The 27,883-nt window shown below is 33.9% G+C and overlaps 2 protein-coding genes across 3 annotated transcripts; both read left to right on the forward strand.

Moving 5' to 3' along the window:
• The first annotated feature begins 2,183 nt into the window (after window positions 1-2,183).
• Window positions 2,184-5,410, forward strand: LOC107826030 (uncharacterized). The gene is made up of 5 exons (XM_016652967.2): window positions 2,184-2,511; window positions 3,767-3,864; window positions 3,975-4,295; window positions 4,897-4,945; window positions 5,158-5,410. Exons 1-5 carry the CDS (start codon window positions 2,240-2,242, stop codon window positions 5,240-5,242), a joined length of 825 nt encoding a protein of 274 aa, XP_016508453.1. The 5' UTR covers window positions 2,184-2,239; the 3' UTR covers window positions 5,243-5,410.
• Window positions 5,411-21,436: 16,026 nt separating this feature from the next.
• LOC107799607 (E3 ubiquitin-protein ligase RGLG2-like) lies at window positions 21,437-27,357 on the forward strand. Of its 2 annotated transcripts, XM_016622749.2 has the most exons (12): window positions 21,437-21,605; window positions 22,160-22,492; window positions 24,445-24,529; window positions 24,631-24,771; window positions 24,882-24,995; window positions 25,084-25,181; window positions 25,362-25,441; window positions 25,572-25,677; window positions 25,766-25,893; window positions 26,014-26,290; window positions 26,409-26,465; window positions 26,868-27,357. In XM_016622749.2, the coding sequence occupies exons 2-12, from the start codon at window positions 22,199-22,201 to the stop codon at window positions 26,946-26,948; spliced, it is 1,461 nt and encodes a 486-aa protein (XP_016478235.2). In that variant the 5' UTR covers window positions 21,437-21,605; window positions 22,160-22,198; the 3' UTR covers window positions 26,949-27,357.
• The last annotated feature ends 526 nt before the right edge of the window (window positions 27,358-27,883 follow it).

Consider the following 27,883-nt stretch of genomic DNA (forward strand, 5'->3'; position numbering starts at 1 on the left):
AGAATAGGATTAGAGTTGCATCTTAACGACTACAAATTCAGTTTACATAATTTAAATGCAGAGTTTCTAATTCCATAAAAATTATTATTCATTATCAATTTATTCACCCTTTTTTTATAATTCTTTTAATTACATCGAGAGGGACAGTTTTTAAGGGTAAGGGATGCTACGATACCCTGTATCTCAATTGTGGAAGCAAGAAGTGTACCAAGTGAGCTAACACTAAACCTGACGAAGCTTGTGTGTATAGAATTTGCTGCTCGTACTTTATCAAATTTTAGTATAGTTTATGATATTCTTCCATAGAGATTGGACAATTTAAGCTACAGACTTATAATATTTTGACTACTCTTTGTGAGAACCAAATTGATAAAAAGTGTGTTTGGAATTATAAATTAAGACAAATTTCTTCCGAAAAAGTTTATATTTAAAAAGAGTTGGGAATCATTGAATTCACTTGATATATCATTACAATAAAATTTCAGTTTCATACGTATTTCTCTAAAAAAATAATTGTTTATTGCTAATATAATTATATTTTTACACTAAGAAATAAATAAATAATTAACACTCCGTGAGGTTATGTCAATTAATTGATTTAAAACTAGTGACGGTTAAATTGAAATATCTTGCCTGAATTGTGCTCAAGCGTAGTAAAAACTTCGTGAGAATATTTTTACTAGAAATCAATAATCTTGCCTTCAACAATTCCTCCGTGAAAATTAAAACTGAAGAAAGCAAGATTACAGACTTGAAATAATAATCTTACTGAAAATTACTTTCACTCTAATATCCTGTGTTCAAGTGTAGTAAAAACTTCGTGAGAATATTTTTACTAGAAAATCAATAATCTTGCCTTCAACAATTCCTATGTGAGAATTAAAACCGAGGAAAGCAAGATTACAAACTTGAAATAATAATCTTATCAAAAATTACTTTCACTCTAATATTCTATTCATCGGTTATTATATATTAATTTTGCTCCGTGAGAATTGCAAAATTAATATAAGAATAACTTAGATATAAAATATGTAAATGTGATGATAATGACTAAAAAATCATCATTCCAGCACAGTACAACAACAACAACAACTTAGTATAATCCCACTTAGTGGGGTCAGGGGAGGGTAGTGTGTACGCAGACCTTACCCCTACCTTAGGGTAGAGAGGCTGTTTCCAAATAGACCCCTGGCATCCTTCCCTCCAAGTATAAAATGTAAATAGAGTTTCAGGCCAAGAAAGTATTGAAACTGAGATAGTATTATAATTATATCAAGCTTCATCAACTATCCCAACAAAAAGAAATTACTCCATTATGAAGTAAGAAAAGCTAAAAAATACTTTCAAAAGACTAAGAATATTTTTACTACAAAGAGAAAGACTAGAGGAAGAGACTAAGATTACTCTTCTCTTTCTCTTTAGAAACTTCGAAAAAACTAGATAGGAAATTGGATACAAAGTGGGATGATCTTTCTTCTACAAATATATGCATATTTATGGAAAAATTTCTACAAGACCTTGGTGAGAATTTGCAAGATAATATCAATATATCTACAAGACCCACTTCCAACCGAGAGGTTGTGAGTTCGAGTCTCCCCAAGAGCAAGGTGGGAAGTTCTTGGAGGGAAGGATGTCGGGGGTCTATTTGGAAACAGTCTCTCTACCCTAGGGTAGGGGTAAAGTCTGCGTACACACTACCCTCCCCAGACCCCACTAAGTGGGATTATACTGGGTTGTTGTTGTTGTTGTTGTTGTAATATCAATATATCATATGGCCTTGATGAGAAATTGGCATTGGCAATTTCTCATGAAATTTTGGTGAGAATTTGCCATAACTTTTGTATCTCTTGACTTTGTGTAGACTTAGATGAAGTTGCCACGAATGTATCATTCTTCCTTGAACTGTAGGTTCTTTCTTTTTCTCTTTTTCTATGTATTATTCTTCTTGCAAGAATTGTTAGAAAAGTGCGAGAATAAGGTATAAATTGGTCCTTTTTTATATCTAAAATATTATATTTTTTATTAAAATATAAGAATAATTTATATCCATCAAAACCCCGCACCTCAAATATAGGGAAAAAATAAGAAGTAAAATTTGGAAAATAAGAGGGACTTGTTTACCTATTTCCTTTTCTAGTGGGGGTCAAAATAGAATTTATGCATCGTTAAACTGAGCTCCCACTTCATCTGCTTTGCCCTAACGAGAACTCAACTCAGCTTGTTACACTGCACAAAACCAATGGGGAAAAAAGCAAGCGGGGGAGGAGAAGGAGAAAGAGGAGAAGAAGGCGATAGCTCTAGTGGAAAAGAAGGTTTCAATTTGTTGGGGAAGCCGAGATTCAAAAAGTTGGAGAATGGCCGCTACAAATGCGTGGAAACAGGCCACGAGCTGCCGGCGCACGCCAGGGAATCTTATGCTCAAAGCAAGCACTGCCGATTGGGTCTAATTGATGCTGCTCTTTCTAAGAATAAACCTCCCCTCAACATGTTCGACCAAGACCCTTTCAATCGGTAAATTGAAACTGTTTCCTCTTTCCTTAATTATTCTTTTACTAGGGTTTTATAATATAAAGCTGTAAAATGAATTATTATTTTTTAAGTAATGGGGATTATATCTGCTGAATTTGGCGTACGACACACTGGTAATAGTTAAACCTTAATTAGGAACTTATAAAACTAGTGAAGCTCTATAGGAAAGAGGAGTAGATTAGTAGTTTGAAAAAAAATGAATTAATTGGAGCTTTCAATCTATAGCATTTTAACGATATCTTGCACACTCAAGCGAGTGAGAAGGGTTTATAAATATAAAGGAACCTTGCCTAAAAAATCCACAGAGTTATCCGGTATCTATTGCTGATGGGAGGTAGCAGGTATCGCATGGAATTAGTTGACGTGAGGTGCAAGTTGGTCTGTAAACCACAGTTATTAAAAAGAAATCCACAATTCTCCTAGTAGGTATATATCAGGTTGGTTCACTATTCATATTAACATAACGGAATATTGTATATTGAAATGCATTATAAAGCATATATACAGCTTAAGACCTTAGTATGACGTGTGAAAAGGAGAACCATGAGGTCTCTAGTTCAAATATCAGCGGAGGCAAAAAAAATATTAGGTGATTTCTTCTCATCTTCCTAAGCCTTGATGTTCGGAGTTATCCGGTGCCTGTACTAAGAATGGATTGGATCGAAACGACTTTCATGTTGAAGCCCTTTGTGTCTGTATTAATTTCTGAGCTCATGGAATCTCCATAGCCAATTTTCCATTTTTGATAGAAGGTGTTGTCTTTGGTACTACTATTATATTACACGATCCAGGAACTTCTATAACGTTGGCGTGATTCGGTTTGAGCAACAGATCCTGACGTGAGATATTTTCGAAATGAAAATAGAGTGGAAACATGAGTTGATCCATAATGAGTATTAGATTGAAGTTCTCTGGTGGGAGATGGTGCGGTGGAAGAGTTGAAGGGCGCACAAGTTGGGCCGGATACTACCGTAAAAAAAAAAAAAACTTAGTATTATGTGATAATTTAAATTGTGAAAAGTTGTAGCAATCTGTTGGAATACTTTGGCTCCTTATAAAAATAAAAACCTTGGATATACAATAGAAATTAGTCATTTGTTGCATGCTAGGACCAAAATATGTTGGAAATTATGGAGGAATATATATATATATATGTGTGTGTGTGTGTGTGTGTACTTTCCTATAGGGTTTCTGCAAGTTTTCATCCGTACTGTAATTTAATGTTCAATTCTTGCAGGTCAAAATTGATATGTAAATTAACAGGAGATACAGTTAATAAGTCTGAGGAGCACGTATGGAAGCATATGAGTGGGAAACGGTTCCTCAAAATGTTAGGTTTGTAATGAGCATCCAGTGACTTGTTTATAGGAAGGTCTGTGTATGTATATGATGTTCTTGTGCATTCTATCGAGTACCACTAATGATACATGCACTAATTTGAACAGAGAAAAGGGAAACTGAAAATGAAATTGCAAACGGAGGGCTAGAAAAGCAAACAGAAAAGCAAGGAGAAGACGGAGAAGCTAAGAAGACAGATAGCAAAGCTAATCGTCGGGACAAGAAGAAAAACAAAAAGAAAGAAACAGAAGATGCTAGCAAGATTATATCAGAAATAAGGGATTCTTCTGGAAAAAACAGTGACTCGGAAGAAGACGCCGAATTTTGGATGCCTCCAGCTGGTGAACGTTGGGACAATGATGATGGAGGTGATCGATGGGGATCTGGTTCAGAATCAGGACCAGAAGATGATGATGCTAATGTGGAAGGTATGTATTCTAAATTCCTTATTAATTCTGAAAAGGGAATAAGGTTGAAATTACCAAAAGCCCACATATAATTCTGTAAGCAGATACGTAAATACCTACACACTGCATACTAATTTGGCGACGGTGAGGCAAAGGGCTAACATTGCTCTTGCACAATCTTGAATGTGCTATTTTCTCTTCTTTATCTGAGCAAAATTATATTCTATACATACTGCTTGTGGCCTGTGAATTGCAGCTCATGCTCCAATATGATAGACTTAAACTTGATGGAGCTCAACATTAACTGTTTTTACCTTCTTACGGATATGTTCGCCTAATATTTTCCATCCCAATATGAGAAAATAGCTATTCGGTCGAAGTTATTCTGTTTTTTCCTTCTCATAAATATATTTCTTTTCTAAAGCCAATTGTTATACAACAAAATATTTAAGACCATACTGCATATGGTATAAAGCTCTGCGGATCAATAAGCATATACTGTGTATTGAGGTTTAGCTTAACAGCTTAAGTCGGCCTATATGTTTTTAGTTTTTCAGTACCAGTCTATTGAATTTGTATTTGATGAATGCATTAAAGATCTTACTACATTTTCTGTCACCAGATGGAGGAATTGAAGAGGATAGCCATGCTGCTGGAGAGCTTTCAAAGCGGTATAGTTATTTTTGTCGAACTTTTCATGCCTCCTGCTACACATTTTAAATTCGCAACCATTCCCTTCCCCTCTATTTTTGCACCCTTCCTCTCTTGAACTGGCATGTTTGAGGGAGTTAGAATCATGAATGATGACTGTACTTGTTTCTTTTTGTTTTGTAGATAAGCATTTAAATTTAACATGTGAGCATCAATTTTTGTTTCCTGGCAGGGCAAAACGCATGTCCCTTGAGATCGGACCCAGTAGCTTTGCCTCGAGGAAGAAGAAGAAGAAGACCAGTGCTACTGCTACATGATATTTGTCCTCCGAAAAAGCAATACAAATTTTGTTTATTTGCTAGGGTGTAGTTGCAATACCGCTTGCAAACTTGCTTGCTTCATTTTTGCATCTTTATTTTGCTTATTGCATGTTATTGAAGGAAAACATTTCTGCTATTAGTGCAAGTTATTGCTGTCTTTTTATATTTACTGCTCATCTTGGGTTGGATCCATCTGACCCTATGATTTCTGATATTATGCTATGCCAGCACAATGTTAATTTCCATGTGAATGGCCGATAGCTTAGAAGTTTCAAGTCTTAAAAACCATGACAAATGCCAGAGCAGCTTTCCGTGGATCCAGGTATTCTGTTTCTTTCAATTTTCAAATTGGATTAGGGTCAGGAGACTCGCTGAATAATTATATATTTTGTTGCATCTCTTAACTGAATAAGTGAAGATTGAGAACAGAAAAAAGAAAGAAAAGTTAATGGCTATCTCAAAGAGGCAACTTGGTGCTTGTACAAGTGCTGTCCGAATAGAGATAAGTAACTTGAATGTGAAGGAGATGTGTGTAAAAATTTATAGTTTGCACCCCGCTATTTAACCCATACCCTATTTTGTCAAAATATTTAATCTGTACCCAATATTGGAGAACTTCAGACAAAATTTTTAAGCTTATTCTTCTACTTCTTCTCTTCTTCTTCCCTATATACCAACTTTCAGCAATTGTCTTCCAGTTTCATGTTATGCGTTGATTTTTTCTTCCATTTTTTTTTAATTTCTTTTTAGGGAAGATCTGCTTCTCTCGATTCTGTCTTCCTTCTTTCTCTTTTTCCCCCCTTTTGCACATATCAATGTAAAGCTATTTTTTTTTGTCTTTGAATTAGTGCAGAAAGGGTTTATGGTTGTCTGTTGCCTTTTTTATGAGAATCACTAGATTATCAGAATTTAGTTTAGTATCTGTTTGAGCACAAATAGTAAATTCATCCACTAGAAAACCAAAGGAAGCACGAATTGCAAATTTAGATTTTTTGATTCAAAATCATTTGATTGAAATCCTTGGACCTGCATTCCTTGTCGGAAACGTGATTGAACATTCTCCGGAAGCGTGAAACACGAAGAAGCTATTAGGGATATAGTAGATATGCCCTAGATCCAATATCATATTTGATGTTTTGAACATATTTTTATAAAATATATATGGCATTTGATATTCTTTTATCATTGTTATTAATTGCTTGATTAATTTGATAAGGTCCTTGATTAAATTTTGAGACTTGACATTGTGATGGAGATCATGATAATGAGAGTAAAGTTTCTTATAATTTAATCTAAATTTGTTCTTGATCGTAGGATTATTAATTTGGACATTAGTAATCCGATTAGATCAATATTTATGTGATCGTCTTTATGGGATAAAGATTAGTTGATCTCATTAACTAAATTGCATAGATAGATGATGCATATGGAGATATGATCATTGAACTGACTCATTGGATAATTCCTAATGGTTAGAATTACCATAAACTGTCAATAGGATATTCTCTTGAAGAATGTGATGTAACCGTTTCCTTTGACCTGAGATCGTCATAGTAATTGACAAGTTATTTATTGTGCTTTGATACTAGACACCTATGGTCCTAGGGCGATAGTTGAAAGGATATTGGGTATGATTAAATGCTTGTAGAATTAGTGATTGTTCGAGATGGAATCTGTCAACTCTTGGTAATGAGTTTAAGCTCCATGTTGTCATGAATTATAAACGACCAAACTAAGACCTTGGCCGGGGCAATTGAATGAAAGAAGAAAAGAGTTTCTTAGATCATTCAATGGTCGAATATATTTGACATGGACACATAGTTGGTCGCCTATTAGGATTTGACAGTTGAACCATATCCTAGGGTGATCCAGAGTTATAAGGACAGAAGGAATTACTACATTATTCTTCTACTGGTTCTTGAGAGTAAATTGTATACTTCATTCTATCCGGTCGTTAAGGAGTGTTGCTAGACGCCACCCTTGATTAGTATATTGATGTGATCAATTTACTACCGGTTTAGTATTGAACCTATGGGGTCGCACACTAACGAGTGTTCTGATCTTTGCTAAAGGATTTATTATTTTGTTATTTGATGATTAAATTATAGAATTTAATTAGTCAAATAAATTATTAGTCCAAATGAAATATTATTATAATCTTTGCTAGCACAGAGGATATAATTAATATTGTGAACAAATTGAAATTTTCTATTTGGAATAGAAATTGAATTATATCTCTTGGTTGAAATATATATATATATATATATATATATATATATATATATATATATATATATATATATATATATATATATTTTGTATAAGATGTATATAAAATATAATATTAATAAATGGCTTGGTAAGTAATTCCAATTTGGAATTGGATTATTTCACGTGCAATTAATCCCATTTGGAATGGGATTAATATTTTGTAAATATGAAAACAACTGATTCCAATTTTGAGTTGGAACAATCACGTGACTGTTCGGCAAAACCCATTTGAATGGGATTCGAATTTTTGTGGAAAATTATACAAAGTTTATTTTTGGAATAAATTTACCCTAAGTAAATCATTACCTCACCCAAATAGGAAAATGGTTTATAGGTGATGCTATATAAAGGGTGATGGAGAAAATTTGCCGGCATATTATTATTCTTGAGAAGAAAAACACTTTGTGAAAGTGAGAGTGCAATACAAAGCCAAGAGAGAAAATACAATTACAAGAAAAGTGTTTCTTGTTCTTCTATCTTTGAGTTGAGATTTTTGAGAAAAATTTCAGCACAAGTTTTCCGTTCAATTTGTTCGCGGGTTTCGTTGATCAAAGAGTTGATAGCAAGGATCAGTCTCGGTGTGGATACACATAGAGTCTTCGCACTATCGAAGAATTTGAAACAAGACTTTCTTCACCAGGTACGTCTTAGATCCGATTTATTGATATGTAAATAAATTTTAAATATGAAAAGATCTGCCTAGGATTGTTATTGTCTTTCGCTGCGTGTTACGAACACCTATACGCAATCCTTCAGTGGTATCAGAGCAGTGGTTTATTGTGTCTAAAATTTATTTACGAAATACTTTAATATCATATTTGAAAAGTTCAAATCATAATACATGTGTCTTGTGCGATAGTCAAATCGTTTGAATGTTGATATTATTTTATTGTAGATAAAATATGTATTCATATAACTATTGAGATAGTTCATAACTTGAATTTGAAATTATGTATTAGATACGATGAGAATCTATAATCGGTTACATGATTCTATTGTTATTTTAATTGTTATTAATTCATGAGATGTTAATTAATAATAATATTCTGGCATGAATTCTTTTTATGTGATATATAAGATAAACATGTTAGAGGATGTTGAATTTTGTTTTTATGTCATGTGCTTGTTCATTACATAATTCTGAATTATTTATTACATGTGATGTAAATTAATTAAGGACTAAGCGTGTAGACAACTTGAACTAAATTCACACGCTATAAAAGATTTGATCTTCATGTTATTAAAAATTGTTTTAGTAACAATTCCCTCTTACTAAAATTTGAGTTCTTAAATAATAAAATATAAGATATTTTATTCTGGAGCTATCCATCAAGGTAAATAATTTTACTTATTTCTTGTTTATAAGGAGCGGCCTGACTACCAGGAGACTTATAGTTTGAGAATATGTTAAAATTATTTATTGCATTAGATGTATAGATTGAAAGAATTATTCAATTTTATACTAGACGCCTGGACTATCCGGGGGAGTATAAAATTTAATAAGTTCTTTGCTATCATGATGGTTGAACTCAACTATGCCAATAGGATCGACCTGACTATCAGGGGGCTATTTGACATAGAGCTATTTAAGGAAATTGTATGGGGAGACAATTGGTAAGAGTACCTACCTTTAAAATATATGTGAGAAACGACTTGACTTCCAAGGGGCTCATACATATTGTTAAAGGATTCCTTTACTCCACTAATAGAAATAAAGATTTCGTAAACTATAATGAGGGTAAATAGTTTAAAATAATTAGTGGAAATATCATTTAGATAAAAGTCCATGTCTTTATGATATATGCAAATATGTTCTTATATTATTGCCTTTTCCTTTCTATATTTTAGATTTCTCAATATGTCTGTTATATCACTGTGCGAAATACTTGAGACCAACAAGTTGGTAGGACCAAACTTTGATGACTGGTATAGAAATTTGAGAATTGTTCTCATGCATGAAAAGCTCATTGATGTGATCGATAAGCCTGCAAAGATAATCCCACCAGAGAATGATGTTCAAGGCACCAAGGTTTATCAGAAATACTTGGAAGAATCCCTTGCTATTAAACACATCATTCTCACTTCTATGAGTTCTGAACTCCAGAGGAAACATCAGAATATGGATCCAATTGCAATCATTGAATATCTTAAGAAGATGGTTGATACACAATTGGACATTGAAAACTCTCCAGTTGTACCCCTTGTCAATTATATGATTGTTCTTACAGAAGAACATGAGAAGTTGGGGTACAAGCTTGGTAAAGAGCTTTCTGAAGATTTGATCTTGCAGTCAGTATATGATGCTGAATGTTTTCACTGTAAGAAGAAAGAGCATTGGAAGAGAAATTGCAAGGAGTATCTTGCAACTCTAAAGGACAAGAAACAAGGTGAGATATTAATGAAAAATGTTTTCAAGGTCTCTTTAGCTACTACTAATTCTTCACTGTGGATATTAGATACTGGCAATGGTTATAACATCTGTAATATGTTACAAGGGTTTAAGATAAGTAGGAGGCTAAAGAAAGGAGAAGTTAATCTACAAGTTGGAAATGGTGCAAAAGTTGCGGCCGTAGCTGTAGGATCGATTTCTTTAATAATGCCTACGAGCAAAGTACTTATGTTGGATGATTGTTATTACGTTCCTAAATTTGTTTCGAACATAATTTCAGCTTCTATGTTAGACAAACGTGGTTTTCGCATTAATATAGGCAATGGTATTTGCTCTATTTATTATAGTGATAATTTATATGTGAATGGCTATCTCCAACATGACGTTTATGTCTTACCTAATGTGAATGCTAATTCGATTATGCATGTTTCAAGTCTTAAGAGGAAAAGAGATGATCAAGTAAATCATGCATACCTTTGGCATTGTAGGCTTGGTCATATTGGGGAGAAAAGAATTAACAAGTTGTACAAGGAAGGGTACCTTGACAAATATGATTTTGAATCATATCCAACTTGTGAATCTTGTCTCAAAGGAAAAATGACCAAATCTCCATTTACTGGAAGTGGAGAAAGAGCTTCTGAATTATTGGGACTAATTCATACAGATGTTTGTGGACCCATGAAAATTCAAGCTAGAGGTGGATATTCTTACTTCATCACCTTCACTGATGATATGTCAAGATATGGATTTGTGTATCTATGAAACACAAGTCTGAATCTTTTGAAATGTTCAAAAGGTTCCGTAGTGAAGTTGAGAAGCAGACTGGTAAAAGTATCAAAGTACTAAGGTCTGATAGAGGTGGAGAATATCTTAGTGAAGATTTTACCAGATATCTCAGAGAGAATGAGATTCTCTCACAGTGGACACATCCAGGCACACCACAACACAATGGTGTGTATGAAAGGAGAAATCGAACCTTATTAGATATGGTGAGATCTATGATGGGGTTCACTGATCTTCCAATAAATTTATGGGGATATGCTTTGGAAGCAGCAACATACTTACTTAATAAAGTTCCCACTAAGTCAGTCTCTACAGCACCATATGAGATATGGAAAAGATGTAAGCCTAACCTTAAACGTATTAAAGTTTGGGGTTGTCCAGCTTATGTTAAGAGACTACAGTCTGATAAACTTGACTCAAGATCAGATAAGTGTAGGTTCATTGGGTATCCCAAGGAAACAATGGGATATTATTTCTATCACCCTTCTGACCATAAAGTGTTTGTGGCCAGAGGAGCAACCTTTTTGGAAAGGGAATTTCTTTTAGAAGGAAATTATAATGGAGAAATAGAACTTGATGAAGTTCAAGAAACTAATGAATCAACACAATATAAAGATCATGAGACCCAAGTTGAAGAACCTTTATTGGATGTTTTGAAGTTGCCAAGGAAGTTGCCATCTTCAACGGTTGAAGTTCAAGAACTAACTGAAGTTCAAGAACAGGTTAATGAACCAGTTCTAAACCAAATTGAACAACAACCAAATCCAGCACAAGGTGAAGAGGTTGTACAAGTACCTCTTAGAAGGTCTACACGAGAACGTCATGTACCAACTAGATTAAATTTATTGGTACAAGATGATGTATCAAATGAGGTTGATCATAATGATGATGACCCTAAGACCTATGAAGAGGCTATACAAAGTTCTGATTATGAAAAGTGGCAAAAGGCCATGGAATCCGAAATGGAATCTATGAAGGAAAATAAAGTATTAACTTTAGTTGAACCTTCAAAGGATATAAAACCTATAGGTTGTAAATGGGTTTTTAAGAAAAAGATTGGAGCAGACGGAAAGGTGAAGACCTATAAAGCCCGTCTTGTTGCCAAGGGATATCGTCAGAAAGAAGGAGTCGACTATGACGAGACTTTCTCTCCCGTGGCAATGCTCAAATCAATTCGGATTTTGCTTGTTATAGCAGCATACTATGATTATGAAATATGGCAAATGGATGTGAAAACAGCTTTCCTTAATGGTGAGCTAGAAGAGGATGTGTACATGACACAACCTGAAGGTTTCACATCTCCGTCTGATCATAATAAAATTTGTAAGCTACAAAGATCCATTTATGGATTAAAGCAAGCTTCTCGAAGTTGGAATATTCGATTTAACAAGACAATTGAAAAGTTCAATTTTGTTAGATGCGAAGAAGAACCTTGTGTGTACAAAAAGGTTAGTGGGAGCACAATTATATTCTTAGTGTTGTATGTTGATGATATATTGCTCATAGGGAATGATATACCAGCATTGCAAAGTACCAAGATTTGGCTATCTGAACAGTTCTCCATGAAAGACTTGGGAGAAACAGCTTATATATTAGGAATAAAGATCTATAGAGATAGATCTAGGAAGCTGCTTGGACTTTCCCAGTCTTTGTACATTGATACCATCTTAAAGAGGTATAATATGGATAATTCCAAAAGAGGCTATCTACCGATAGACACTGGAATTACTCTCAGTAGGGAGGATTGTCCTAAAACACCTAAAGAGAGAGAACGCATGAGTAGGATCCCATACGCTAGTGCAGTGGGAGCTATCATGTATACCATGACATGTACACGTCCTGATGTGGCTTATGCACTTGGAGTGACTAGCCGCTATCAGGCAAATCCTGGTGAGGAACATTGGAAGGTGGTGAAGACCATTCTTAAGTACTTAAGAAGGACTAAAGACCAATTCCTCATCTATGGAGATTCTGAGTTGAAACTTGAAGGTTATACTGATGCAAGTTTCTCTTCAGATAGAGATGATAGCAAATCTATTTCTGGTTATGTATTCACCTTAAATGGTGGTGCAGTGAGTTGGAAAAGTTCCAAACAAGCTACAGTAGCTGATTCAGTGACTGAAGCAGAATATATAGCAGCTAGTGAAACTGCTAAGGAAGCTGTATGGATGAAAAAGTTCTTAACTGAACTTGGTGTGGTTCCTTCAATAGAAGGTGCGGTTCCACTGTTGTGTGACAATACTGGAGCCATTGCTCAAGCAAAAGAACCAAGATCACACCAAAAGTCCAAACACGTTCTGCGAAGGTATCACTTGATAAGAGAGATCATTGAACGTGGAGACGTCGAGATTCAAAAGGTTGATGGAAAAGAAAATGCTGCAGACCCATTCACTAAAGCTCTTGGCGCAAAGGAGTTTGACAAGCACAAGTGGAAATTGGGAATGAACATTCTCCGGAAGCGTGAAACACGAAGAAGCTATTAGGGATATAGTAGATATGCCCTAGATCCAATATCATATTTGATGTTTTGAACATATTTTTATAAAATATATATGGCATTTGATATTCTTTTATCATTGTTATTAATTGCTTGATTAATTTGATAAGGTCATTGATTAAATTTTGAGACTTGACATTGTGATGAAGATCATGATAATGAGAGTAAAGTTTCTTATAATTTAATCTAAATTTGTTCTTGATCGTAGGATTATTAATTTGGACATTAGTAATCCGATTAGATCAATATTTATGTGATCGTCTTTATGGGATAAAGATTAGTTGATCTCATTAACTAAATTACATAGATAGATGATGCATATAGAGATATGATCATTGAACTGACTCATTGGATAATTCCTAATGGTTAGAATTACCATAAACTGTCAATAGGATATTCTCTTGAAGAATGTGATGTAACCGTTTCCTTTGACCTGAGATTGTCATAGTAATTGACAAGTTATTTATTGTGCTTTGATACTAGACACCTATGGTCCTAGGGCGATAGTTGAAAGGATATTGGTATTATTAAATGCTTGTAGAATTAGTGATTGTTCAAGATGGAATGTGTCAACTCTTGGTAATGAGTTTAAGCTCCATGTTGTCATGAATTATAAACGACCAAACTAAGACCTTGGCCAGGGCAATTGAATGAAAGAAGAAAAGAGTTTCTTAGGTCATTCAATGGTCGAATATATTTGACATGGACACATAGTTGGTCGCCTATTAGGATTTGACAGTTGAACCATATCCTAGGGTGATCCAGAGCTATAAGGACAAAAGGAATTACTACATTATTCTTCTACTGGTTCTTGAGAGTAAATTGTATACTTCATTCTATCCGGTCGTTAAGGAGTGTTGCTAGACGCCACCCTTGATTAGTATATTGATGTGATCAATTTACTACCGGTTTAGTATTGAACCTATGAGGTCGCACACTAAGGAGTGTTCTGATCTTTGCTAAAGGATTTATTATTTTGTTATTTGATGATTAAATTATAGAATTTAATTAGTCAAATAAATTATTAGTCCAAATGAAATATTATTATAATCTTTGCTAGCACAGAGGATATAATTAATATTGTGAACAAACTGAAATTTTCCATTTGGAATAGAAATTGAATTATATCTCTTGGTTGAAATAATATATATATATATATATATATATATATATATATAATTAATATTTATTTTGTATAAGATGTATATAAAATATAATATTAATAAATGGCTTGGTAAATAATTCCAATTTGGAATTGGATTATTTCATGTGCAATTAATCCCATTTGGATGGGATTAATATTTTGTAAATATGAAAACAACTGATTCCAATTTTGAGTTGGAACAATCACGTGACTGTTCGGCAAAACCCATTTGAATGGGATTCGAATTTTTGTGGAAAATTATACAAAGTTTATTTTTGGAATAAATTTACCTTAAGTAAATCATTACCTCACCCAAATAGGAAAAGGGTTTATAGGTGATGCTATATAAAGGGTGATGGAGAAAATTTGCCGGCATATTATTATTCTTGAGAAGAAAAACACTTTGTGAAAGTGAGAGTGCAATACAAAGCCAAGAGAGAAAATACAATTACAAGAAAAGTGTTTCTTGTTCTTCTATCTTTGAGTTGAGATTTTTGAGAAAAATTTCAGCACAAGTTTTCCGTTCAATTTGTTCGCGGGTTTCGTTGATCAAAGAGTTGATAGCAAGGATCAGTCTCGGTGTGGATGCACATAGAGTCTTTGCACTATCGAAGAATTTGAAACAAGACTTTCTTCACCAGGTACATCTTAGATCCGACCTATTGATATGTAAATAAATTTTAAACATGAAAAGATCTACCTAGGATTGTTATTGTCTTCCGCTGCGTGTTACGAACACCTATACGCAATTTTTCAGAAGCATCCCGGGATTCAGTTGTCGTCTAAAGTTTGCAACTGTCTGGCGTAACTTCAAAAAAAATTATCTGAAGTTCAAATTGATTTTGTCTGAAGTTTGCATTACAAACTGAAGAACATTAGACAAATTAGTTTGCACTATGAATTAAAGTTTGTCCAATTGCCTTTACAAGTCAAAGCAAAACTTCAGGTGAAAATATATGAAGTTTTGTTTTGATAAGGCCACACTTTGTGCAAAAAAAATTCTGAAGTTCAAAAGACATAATTTTTGCCACTTCAGACCTATATGTCCGAAGTTGTCCAAAAAATAGGTAGACTTGCAATCTTTTTTTGCAAAGGATCCAAAAATTGGGTATAAATGCAAAGAGGAATTTTTAGAAATCACTATTGTTTAGTGGCTATTAACTTCTTATAGCTACCATATACATAATTACTTCCTATAGCTACTATTCAGTTGTTACGGTAGTGTATTCGTTGTATTAAAAAACGCTTAAAAATCAGGGTAATCCAATTGTACGCGCATGTATATTCACATGTATTCGCGCCATGTATTCATGAATACAACAGCAAAAAGCGCCTAAAATTAGGGCAGTCCAGTTGTACGCGCATGTATTCACATGTATTCGCGTGAATACAACAGTAAAAAACGCTTAAAATCAGGGTAGTCCAGCTGTACGCGCATGTATTCACATGTATTTGCGTCATGTATTCATGAATACAACAACAAAAAGCGCCTAAAATCAGGGCAGTCTAACTGTACGCGCATGTATTCACATGTATTTACGTTGTTGTATTCATGAGTATAACAGTAAAAAGCACCTAAATTCAGGACAATTAAGCTGTATGCACATGTATTCACATGTATTCGCGCCATGTATTCACAAAGCAGCATAGAGACAAGGGTGCAATTCTAACTTGCAAGTAAAACTCTTTCATTATTTGAAAATTTCTTGCACTTTCTCATAAGGATCACATTCTTCCTTACATGTGAACAAAAAGGTGATGGGCATAATTATTTTGACTTTGGGGTATTATCCAATTGACGAGAGCGGCAAGAACATGGAAACTCATGAAACACCCAGTATCTTTACCCCATATCTGGTCTAAGTTTGCAATGATCTTATACTTTTTTTTTATGTGAGCTTTGACTAATATTTTAAAATGCATTTTTTTCCATTATATTGACTCAAGAAGAATTGTAATTTATAGTATTTTTTGCATAGTTTTTGAATACTCAAATTTTAATTTCAAAATATTAAGTTGATCTAATCCCAATTTAGTTAGGAAGTTTAGTCAAATTAACTCTATAATAACGTGCGTTCTCTTATTCATTGCATGAAGACGTTCTTTTTAGCCTATGCAGAAGGGACATGAGACACGAGAATCATCATAATCAACTGTTTTTATTTCTGAAATTCATCTCTTTCACTCATCTTTTGCTATAAAAAGACACAAGAGTACAATCAAGCATCCTTTCTTTCATTCTAAATTTCGCCTATATTTGTTTTTTTTTCTTTAGAAAATAATATTTGGGATTTGTAATAAGATTTCACGGAAATAAATAAGAAAGGAAAAAACCAAAGTCCGGTATGATCCGAAGTATGATCCCACAAGTATGATCCGGAGAGAATAATGTGTACACAGATCTTACTATTACCTTGTGGAGGTAAAGAAGTTGTTTTCAATAGACCATTGGCACAAGGAAAGTATAATCACAACAATTTAGAAAACGAAATACCGTAGTAAAGGAACCATGGAAAAGAAAACAGTAACAATAGCAAAATAATAAGAAAACCAAAGTAGAAGAAATATTAAATAGTAATAAAAATTTAAGAATAAAAAAATGCAAAAAGCCTATGCTATTTCTCTTATAGTGCTATCCAATTTCATGATAATTGATAATGATGGAATCTTAAAAAAGGTAATGACCACCAAACTTCAATCATTTTCCACTAAAAAAAAAGACCCAACAAAAGAAACTTCCATGTGCCTACCTAAGTCACAAAAAAGCTACTTTTTACATTTGTTAATTAGAGAAAGTTTAGTTCCTTTCTGATAAATCCTTTTCTCTTTACTCCATTTTTTCAAACAGATTCGAGATTTTATTCACTAGTTTTAAACCCCACAACTCATTCGATAAAATGCTGCACAGAATCTAGTTTCGGCTGCACAGGTATATCTCAGTTTTGGGCTTTTGGCTGTTCAATTGATCCGATCCTTTCCCGAACCCCGCGCATAACAGTGTGAAACCCGTTGTGTAACAAGGTTGGATTTTGACTTAGAATTTTCTGGTTTTTACTTGCATACAAAGTTATTGGTTGATTGACGTTTCTCTCATTTTATTATTGAATTTGGTATTATTATTATAGAGTTACGTATCTTCTCTTAAACTGCATTTTGCAATTTCTGTGAAAGATCACAATATTAGCATCATGTGCACGGCAAGGTAATATGCGCCTTTTTTTGACTTTTGGTTTGTTACCTATAGACTTAGCAAATCAACACGGAAACTTAAAAAACACAATTTTCTTCCTCCCTTAATTTCTTATTCTTTTTTTAAAATAAAAAAACAATATTAATTACAAATCATGATAAAAGGAAAAATCTTTTGAAATATTTGAAGTTATTATTAGTATGAGTACTATTATTATCTTAGAAATTCATGCTGAAATCATGATATGGTCCCCGAAAGGAGGAAAAGGATGGGACCAAGTAGAAATTAATTTGAATAGATAGAAAGACAATTCATTAAACTTACAGCTTGTTTGGATGATTGTTACATATTGTATCGTATCATATTATTACTTTAAATAAGATGTTTGTTATGATTGCTATTTAAATTTTATTGTATCATATCGTTATATCTGTCATTACGTAACGACGAAATGTGTCACTTTATGTAACGACCAGTTTGGTGTGGTCGCGTCGTTACCTTGTTTTTTTCTCTCAATCTCACCCTTCATTATAATTAAATAATTTTATCCTATATTTTCATATAATAATTTTACCCCGTATCATAATTTTTATTTATAATATTACAAGTTTATTCTTCATATTGCTGGTGCATGCATGATATCATGAAACGACGTCAAACGATATAATCTATCCAAATATTGTATTCATCAAACAATACAATACAATACAGTACAATGCAATACAATACAATACGATACATTATGAAACGATACGTAACAACCATCCAAACAACTTGTTAGGAGCAGTGTCTTTAGACACGGATTCAAAATTTAAATTTAATGAATTTGATATTTAAGATTCCTAGAAGTAAATTCATTATACTTTAAAACTCAAATGTTCAAATATAATATTTAGGAACCTAAATTTTATTATAATTTTAGTTTATTTTTACACGAATGTATTTCACGCTCAAAATATTAGTTTTAGATGAGCCAAAAACCGAAGAGATGACCATTTATGGATAAGGCGCAATGACTTGTTAGAGCATCACGTCACATAGGCAGGACCATATGAGGACATAATTCAAATACTTTCACATTTAAGATAAATTATAGTACATTTTAACCATTTACTTCAAATAATTTTGCATTTAAGATCAGTTTGACCAATTAATTTTTTCAAATATTTTTTATTTCTCGAATTTTCTGCACTTTCACACATTTTTGAGATCAAAAAGTCAAATACAATAGTATAATTATGCATCCTTCTTTAATTTGACTTGCAAATAGAACAATATAGGACGACAATCCAGCTTGTTTGGATGATTGTTACCCATTGTATTGTATCGTATTGTTACTTTAAATACAATATTTGTTTTGATTGTTACTTAAATTTTATTGTATCGTATCGTTAAATCCATCGTTACATAACGACGAAATGTGTCACTTTAGGTAACGACCGATTTGGTGCGGTCACGTCGTTACCTTATTTTTTTCTCTCAATCTCACCCTTTATTATCATTAAATTATTTTATTTTATCATTTACCCTGTCTTTTATATAGTAATTTTACCTTGTATCATAATTTTTCTTTATAATATTGCAAGTTTATTCTTCATATTGTTGGTGTGTGATATCATGAAACAATGGCAAACGACACAATCTATCCAAACACTGTATTTATCAAACGATACAGTACAATACAATACAATATAATACAATATATATTGCAACATAATTTTTCTTTATAATATTGCAAGTTTATTCTTCATATTGTTGGTGTGTGATATCATGAAACAATGGCAAACGACACAATCTATCCAAACACTGTATTTATCAAACGATACAGTACAATACAATACAATATAATACAATACATTATGAAACGATGCGTAGTAACCATCCAAACAAGATGGAAAGGGAAAGGGATAGGGAAAATAAGCTTACTAGAAACTTAGAAAATGGAGCATTTCCAATTATCATGAAAAATACAAAAGTGTGAATGATTCGCTACAGGAAATAACTTTTGTATTTCTCTAAGTTTAATATATAAATAGTTAACTACCAACAACCACCAAATTAAGGGTTTGGTCTTACACAGTGTATGACCAAAAAATAGATCTTAGATTTTATACAATTAGATTTGTTGAAAAATAATATTAATCATAGTCAACACATTAATATTTAATGATAGATCTAGCACTTTGAGGCCCATTTACCGTATATTATTCAAGCAGTCATAGGACAATAATGAAACTGTAATCAAATAGAAACTGTAACGAAGAGCAATAAATAATAATAAATGACTTTTAAATAGTAAATGAGATAAAGACAACCCGACAAAGATAGGTTTTCGGATACTTTCTAACAATGATGGATGATAATGAGCAATCTTATATTCCCATCCTTCTTGGATCGGATGAGAGGGATAAAAAAAAAGTGTAAATCAAGCTTTGTTTATATTTAATAAAGTGAGAAACTAATACAGAGAATGTTGATGAAATTCTTTACAAAAGGTCCAATCCTTTTTTATGATCTACATCTCTTCCTATTTATAAGGACACATGAATCACAAAACCCTAGATAGTACAACAGAGGCTGATCGTCACTTCGTGCTGAGAGTTGACGCTTATCCTCATCCTCGTCTTCTGCCAATCCGGTTCGACCTCGACTTCGCTTTATCTTTCACCTTTGACTTTGACATTCTGGAATCATATCGACACAAATTAGTTATACAAGTTCATATTATTTTTTATGAGTGTAGTTGGACCAATTCGCCGCATGTCAACAAAAATGGACAGAGGAGGGTGAACTACCTTTTGTGCAGAATCCTACTTGAACAGTATTTCACGTTTTAGATCATTTTGACCAACGAAGTGTATTTTTCACATTTCAATTCATTTTGACCAACTAATTATTTGCTTTCAAATATTTTCTTCCCTTTCTAAATTTTCACCTATTACCATTTTTTTTCACAAATTACTAGCTTGTTTAGCCAGGCTTCTAAAATTAACTTATTTTTCAAAAAAGTACTTTTGACAAGAAGTAGTTTTTGTTTGATTTATTAATTTGAAAAGTACCTTTGAGCAACTATTACTGTTTGATCAAATTTTTAAAAAAACATTTCTTGTATTTTTTCAAAAGTATTTTTGAAAAAAGTGCTTTTGAAAAAAATGCTTTTGGAAAGCCCGCAAGGGTTGGCTGAGTTGGTTGAGCAAATGGTTTCCCACATAGGAGACCCTCACCAGCAACCTCTTCAGTCAGAGCTTATCACACCGGGCTTGTCTTGTATAGTTTGCATCTTATGTAATTTACACGTTATTGCATAGTAAACAAGTTACCCAGTGCATACCCGAAGGATTCGAGTAACGGCTGCAATTTCGCTAAAAAATTTCCACAAAAAAAAAATACTTTTAGAAAAAGTTATCTTTTTCTACTTCTAAAAAACTGTTTTTAATTCTATTTAAAAATATTTCTTTCCAGTCACAGATAATATTTATTCACGCCGAATGTGTAACGTGATGGCACGGAAGCAAACAAGAGAAAGCATGACCAGTAAAATAAGAGGCCTAGGGCCATAGGAGCCTATCTTTTTATCCAGCTGATAATGATGGAATCTTAATAAAATAAAATAAACGGAAAAAGCCTAAAAATACCATTTAATTTTTAAAAATGGTCTATCCATGTCATCCGTTAAAAAAATATTTATTTTATGCTACTGCCGTTACACATTTGGCACATCCATGCCATTATTGACTAACGTCGTGAATAGACCATTTCTAAAAGTTGAGTGACATTTTTAGGCCGTAAAATAAATGAAGTGACCAAACTTTAATCATTTTCCATTATTAATAAACGAAATACCCAACTTTTCACCCGTGACCTAACGAAGAAATTTCCATGTGCCTATCCAAAAGTGCAAATAACTTCAAAAAGTTACTGCACACTATATTTTAATTGGCAAAAAAGTATATTTCCTTTCTGATAAAATAAATATTTTCCTATTATACTCCATTTTTTTTCAAACAGATTCGATTCGATCCCCATTAAAATCCAATAATCACAAAGTTTTTAAATGTTTCACTGACTCTATTTCCACTGAATCAGGTATGTAGTTTGCCTCTCTCAACGTCTCTGTCTATTCTGAATTCTGACTGTTCAATATTTGCGGTTTTCGATTGAAAAATGTGAAACCCGTTTGCTTAAATAGATTTAAGTATTTGACTAGTATAATTTTCTAGGTTTTACTTTCCTACGAAATTATTGGTTGATTTACTTCTTGTGTTGGTATTATTTTAGTGTTACGTGTCTTCTCTCTTGTTTCCTACTGTCATCTGCTGTCGTAATGGCGTATGTAGTTTTGTTAGAAAAGATGATGTAGAAGCCAAAGTCCATATTGAGTCGGTTTTGTATGATTACAAGTCTCAATTTGATTACCCAGTCTTAGCCATCTTTAGCCGCCTTCTCTTCTTAACCCTGTCATCTTCCATTATTAATTCTGATATTCAAGATTCAGCTCCCTTGTTTCTAGAAACTTCAGTTTATACATAAAGAAGAAAATCCCTTTTTTTTCTTTTTCTTGTTTATGTGATTTTGATAGATAGAAGATAAGAGATCCTTTTGTGTTGTGATTGATTTTGATAAAGACTTTTTGATTGCAGTATTTGAGATTTTGTTTAGATAGTTGACTTTTTTGATTGATGGGTGGAAAGAGTTCAAGAGAGGATAGTTGGAGGCAAACTTCATCAACTCGATCTTCTTGGAATCAATACAATTATCCTCAAACTCAATCATCTTATCCACAGCAAGATAGTTACAACTACCCACCATCCCACCACCACCAGCAGGCTGTTCCTTCCTATGCACCTCCACCACCCCAACAGAATTATCCTCCACCACCACCCCAACAACAGAATTATCCTTCTCATGTTCCAAAACCGAGACTTGATCGGAGATACTCTAGGATTGCCGACAATTATTCTTCCCTGGATGAGGTATGTATGAATTAGAATTACTCTACCTTTTGTTACATGTATTTGTATGCTGCCTACCCTTTGGGCTTTACTAGTATTAACCTTGTGGTTTGTGAAATTAGCACTTTAGGAACACTGAGTTTGTTGTTGTTGTTGTTGCCTATATATGTGTTAATTTTTTTGATAACCAAGGTGTCCGGACCAGCATAGGTACTAGGAAACTCTGCCCACCAAGACTTGGATGGATGAGAATGAGAAGAAATCATCTAGTGTTTTTGCCTTTGCTAGAATTTGAACCTTAGACCTCATGGTCTCAACCACCAAGCCATACCCTTGGGTTTATTCACTAATTTAGTACAAATAATTGATGCCGAACCCATTAAATCAAATGAGTTGTGGTAGAATCCTGAACTCGATCCCATAAAGTTCAACTCTTGCGTCCCCCTCTAGGTACATGGAGTCTTTCTTATCCTATTCCTTGTACGTGTATGCTAGCACTTAAAAAAAGTGAGAGAATGATGGACTAGATAACTGCAGTGGTGAAAAAAGAAGATGCTCCTCTGATAAGCTTTCCTTTCATGTTTTGGCGTGAATCTATTGGTGTTTAGTTCTGACTGTAGCGATAAGAATCACATCAAATAGGAGTAAGCCTCAGGACTTTTAAAGATTTTCAGTAAAATGCACTGTATTGGTTGTCATTTGTCAAAACTCACGGGGTAGCAAGACAGATTATGACAGTATAACTGGTTTGAAGTTGCTATTTGTAACTGCATCCTCCAGTCTACCACAACTTTGTTGCCTCTTCTCTTATATCTTGCAAGTATCTAGAACTATGCTTGTTGATTCTTATTTACCCTTTTAGAGATTTGCGTAGATAAGAACTATAATTTTGTTCGGGCCTATCTTGGGAAGTTGCCTCCGTAAGGCTTTTTCCCTTATCTAGTTTGGAGCACCGATCTTTAATTCTGTCGCTTTTCTAGATCAACCTGAGGGATCTCAATGTCTCTGGATGTTCCCAAATGAGGATCTCTGGCACGCCAAAGTCCAGAAAGACAGGCATGAAAAAGGAAGTCCAAAAAGATAACCAGTACTTTCTATAGTCTCTTTCTTTAGTGGAACATGTCTTATCCACAGTCTAGAAAGCTGGAAACAATTGTCATGTTATGAGTGTTGTAGGAAAGTTGGAATGATCAATGGATTTAGTGGAACATGACTTATCCATATTCCAGATAGTTGGAAAATTGACACGTTATGAATGTTGTAGGAAAATGGGACTGATTAATAATTAGAATGAACCAAATTTAGAGGATAGTGCCTTTTCTTTTTCGGTAGTGTCAATTTAATCCAAAGGAGATGGATTCAGCTGGTACTATAAGGTTAAGAGAGATATCGGTACATGGTAAAGTGAAGAAAAAACAACTTGAAAGAGATTTATGCTAGAAATGGTTTTACATTTTTGCTGAATATCAATATTGGATTAATTGAGTTGAGAGATTTCTGTCACTGTACTCGCTCTTTCTCATGTAGAAAGAGATAAAAAGGTTTTTTCTTCGTAAGTTAGGATAACTTTGACTAAATTTATTAGTTGAAAGGTTTCAGTGTCACAAGCTGATAGATGAGCCATGAGCCTTAGCTGAACTTGCAAATATTTACCAAGTGGGAAATTATTATGTATTCATGCCTTCTTTGATGGCACTCGGACAACAATTGGCTAGATATGTCAAATAGTGACAAAATGCATCGAATCCCCCCTCCTATGCACTCTTTTAGTTTTAGGTGTAACATAAGGTTTCATTTGGGGTACAGACGTACAGTACTTTCTCTTTATCTTCCATACTTCCTTTTAAGATGTAACTTTTAGCCTTACAGATGTAAATATTGAATCCTAATTTTAATGACTCCCATTTTAAGTAGTTTCGCCTATGCTCTTCACCTCCTACGCATGATAAAATACGACATTGTTCTGTAATCAGGTGACTGAAGCCCTTGCACGAGAGGGCTTGGAGTCTTCAAATCTAATTGTGGGTATTGATTTCACCAAGAGCAATGAATGGACAGGTTAAGCTCTGACTCTTCCCTCTTCTTCCTCTCTCTGGTTAGCTGTATGTGATATTTTATTTTACAATTGAATATACTGAGGGGCATTTGCTCTCTTTTAGGTAAGAGGTCTTTTGGTAGTCGGAGCCTACATCACATCGGGCAGAATTTGAATCCGTATGAGCAAGCAATTTCTATAATTGGAAAGACCTTGGCCGCATTTGATGAGGATAACTTAATTCCGTGTTTTGGATTCGGAGATGGTATTCTAAAATCCTGTTCTTCTTCTTTTGTTTACCCATAAAACTTTTTCCTATTTGGGGAATTTCTCACAAGGTTAATTTTTTTGTTCCATGTGTATAACTTCTTACAGCATCAACTCATGATCAAGATGTATTCAGTTTCTTTCCCGATGAAAGATTTTGTTATGGTTTTGAGGAAGTTCTATCTCGTTACAGAGAAATTGTCCCCGAGCTAAAGCTTGCAGGTATAAATTCTATCACAGATGATTGTTCGCCAGCTTTATACACGGTAATTTATTGGGTTTATTTAGGCACCATCTCATATTGTTACAGGACCAACGTCGTTTGCCCCGGTCATTGAAATGGCCATGACAATAGTTGAGCAGAGTGGTGGTCAGTACCATGTTCTAGTAATCATTGCAGATGGGCAGGTATTGTCTTTATCAATATTATGCAAATACAAAGACAAGAACAAGAAAAAATAGCACACTGACAAATAGCTTAGCTTTAGTTGTATAGTGAGTGAGTGAGTTAAATGTCCTTGTTGGTTGTCATATTTTTGTATTTTAAGTGTATATTAAATCCTTGCATTATGTTCTCTATCTCCCTAGGTTACTAGAAGTGTTGATACTGGACATGGACAATTAAGTCCACAGGAGCAGAAAACAGTTGATGCAATCGTACGAGCAAGGTACTTGTTACTAATTTCCTTTCGCCTTTTTTTTTTTTGTGTGTTAGTAATTTTTTTTGGTTATGTTACTTGCTGCTGCCTTTTCATTCTTATACTCAATTTGCGGAGTGCATTGTCTTATTTCATGCAGCAAGTTTCCCTTGTCAATTATACTGGTTGGGGTTGGCGATGGACCCTGGGATATGATGAAGGAATTTGATGATAATATTCCTGCTCGGGATTTTGATAATTTCCAGGTTGGTGGTGGTGGTCTAGATTGTGGCATATATTCTTTTCTAGAACATTTTCCTTTGATGTTGCTTAATTGCGATTTTTTCCTATTAGTTTGTCAATTTCACGGAGATCATGGCCAAAAATGTATCTCAAACTCGAAAGGAGACGGAGTTTGCTCTTTCAGCATTGATGGAAATCCCTACACAATATAAAGCAACCATGATGCTTAACCTACTGGGGTCAGATCTCACTCTGCTTATTTATTCATCTGTTTGTTTGATTTCATTCTGCTATACATTTCTCCTCACTTCTCCTGTCAAGTTATAGGTTGATGACATCTTCTAATTGCTTAATTGCAGTGGACAAAGTGGAACGTCTCCTGGTAGGGTAGCTCTTCCCCCTCCTATGTATGGGGCAACATCTGTCGGTGGTTCAAAGCCCTCACGTGCAGCGAGTTTTCAGCAGCCCACAAGCGCTTATTATGGTTATGGAAGCCCTGCTGATGCACCTCCGCATCTTCAGCAGACTCCAAGTTCGTATTATGATCACACTCGCGCAGTTGACACTGCTCCATCTGCTCCCAGATCTCCCTACACTGCTCCATCTGCTACCACCTCCTCTACATACGACAATCAGGTCCATTTGCTTTATACTGCTGCATTATTATTATTTTTTTTGCTGGTTTTACAAATATTATTACAACAAATGAAATAGTATGACTTGACTGAAAGGAATGTGTTTCTTCATTGTGCAGGTTTGCCCCATTTGCCTTACCAACCCAAAAGACATGGCCTTTGGCTGTGGGCATCAGGTGAGCAACTTTCCTTTCTCCTTCCTGTAAAAGCAACGAGATGTTTTGGGGAGATTAAGTGGGCGTTTGGACATAAGAATTGTAGAATTCCAAAACATGGTGAAATTTTTTTTCAAGTGAAAATAGTATTTGAAATTTAGAGTTGTGTTTGGACATGAATATTTTTGGATTGTTTTGAAGTTTTGTGAGTGATTTGAGTGAAAATTTTGAAAAACAACTTTTTTGGAGTTTTTCAAATTTTCGAAAATTTCTAAAATGCATCTTCAAGTGAAAATTGGAAATTTTACGAACAAACGCTGATTTCGAAAAAAAGAAAAAAAATTTGAAAAAAGGGAATTTTTTTTATGTCCAAACGGGCTCTAAGCCTTTTATGACTTAACAATTTGGTGTTATTTGATGCAGACATGTTGTGAGTGCGGGAGGGCGCTTGAAAATTGCCCTATATGTCGAAGTTCAATTCAAACCCGAATAAAGCTCTACTGAGTTACTTGTTTTGCTCTGATTCCTTTTGCTGCTCCAGCCTGCAATTCTTTTTGATCAAGTTTGGATGTGAAATATCGGTGGTGATGCTGATTTTTTTATTTGTTGGATAAGGCTTTGGCATTGCGCTAACACAATTTCCTTCTTCTGTACATTGTTTGATTCTTGATTGTACTTATTTTTGCCAATTATACTTCCAATATTAGAAGCTTAAGATCCCCAGTATAAAAATACTTGTAAATCATTTGTTCATTGTCATATGTTGTCCCCTTTTAGAGTCTTTTGGGATGGTGTGGAAACCTTGTTCTGTTGTTGGTTGCATATATGGTTGGCTTATGGGCAATTTGGCCCTGATCCAAATGTAACCTGCTGCTTTAAAACCTAATGCAGTTTTAAAATGTTTTAGTGACTATACATTCACTCAAAGCATGTGCAATAAGCCAAATATAATAGCTTTGACATTGTCTTGGACAATTAGATAAATGTTGTTCAAGTTGGAACATCTTTTGGTTCAAAAATGTGATTGGAGTTTCACAAATACAATAGATGGAAAACACAACAGGAGAATTTTTTTTGTTCTTTTTGGTTACTCCATGTCTCTTGGTTATAAGATAAGATTTGGCAAATACAATAAAGGGAATTATTATACGAGATTGTTTTTTCTTTTATTTTTTCTATTACTCCTTGTAAAAGGTGCTTGTTTTTAAATACCTGTAATAACCAGCCGTCTTGTAGGACAAATACAATAAAGGAGGTTACTATACTCCTAATTAAGATTTAAAGAGTTTCACTTGTCATTTCAATAATTTGTGTAACTTGACCTACTCTTACATATTTATGAATGATATTTAAAAACAAGATCAATAACCAGCCGTCTTGTGGGCTGATGCAATCAAACCGGATCATAATGTGACGTAAAGACGAATAATTTGTGTTAA

The sequence above is a fragment of the Nicotiana tabacum genome, chromosome 3 (assembly GCF_000715075.1).
Source record: "Nicotiana tabacum cultivar K326 chromosome 3, ASM71507v2, whole genome shotgun sequence".
In the NCBI taxonomy this organism is placed as follows: domain Eukaryota; kingdom Viridiplantae; phylum Streptophyta; class Magnoliopsida; order Solanales; family Solanaceae; genus Nicotiana; species Nicotiana tabacum.

What these genes read in the sequence shown, in the direction of transcription:
- LOC107799607 (XM_016622749.2), top strand. Translation starts at nt 22,199, where the DNA reads ATGGGTGGAAAGAGTTCAAGAGAGGATAGTTGGAGGCAAACTTCATCA. An exon ending in GTGTTTTGGATTCGGAGATG is followed by an intron (nt 24,772 to 24,881) that starts GTATTCTAAAAT and finishes AACTTCTTACAG; the next exon opens with CATCAACTCATGATCAAGAT. An exon ending in GGGATTTTGATAATTTCCAG is followed by an intron (nt 25,678 to 25,765) that starts GTTGGTGGTGGT and finishes TTTTCCTATTAG; the next exon opens with TTTGTCAATTTCACGGAGAT.
- LOC107826030 (XM_016652967.2), top strand. Translation starts at nt 2,240, where the DNA reads ATGGGGAAAAAAGCAAGCGGGGGAGGAGAAGGAGAAAGAGGAGAAGAA. An exon ending in GACCAAGACCCTTTCAATCG is followed by an intron (nt 2,512 to 3,766) that starts GTAAATTGAAAC and finishes CAATTCTTGCAG; the next exon opens with GTCAAAATTGATATGTAAAT. An exon ending in GCTGGAGAGCTTTCAAAGCG is followed by an intron (nt 4,946 to 5,157) that starts GTATAGTTATTT and finishes GTTTCCTGGCAG; the next exon opens with GGCAAAACGCATGTCCCTTG.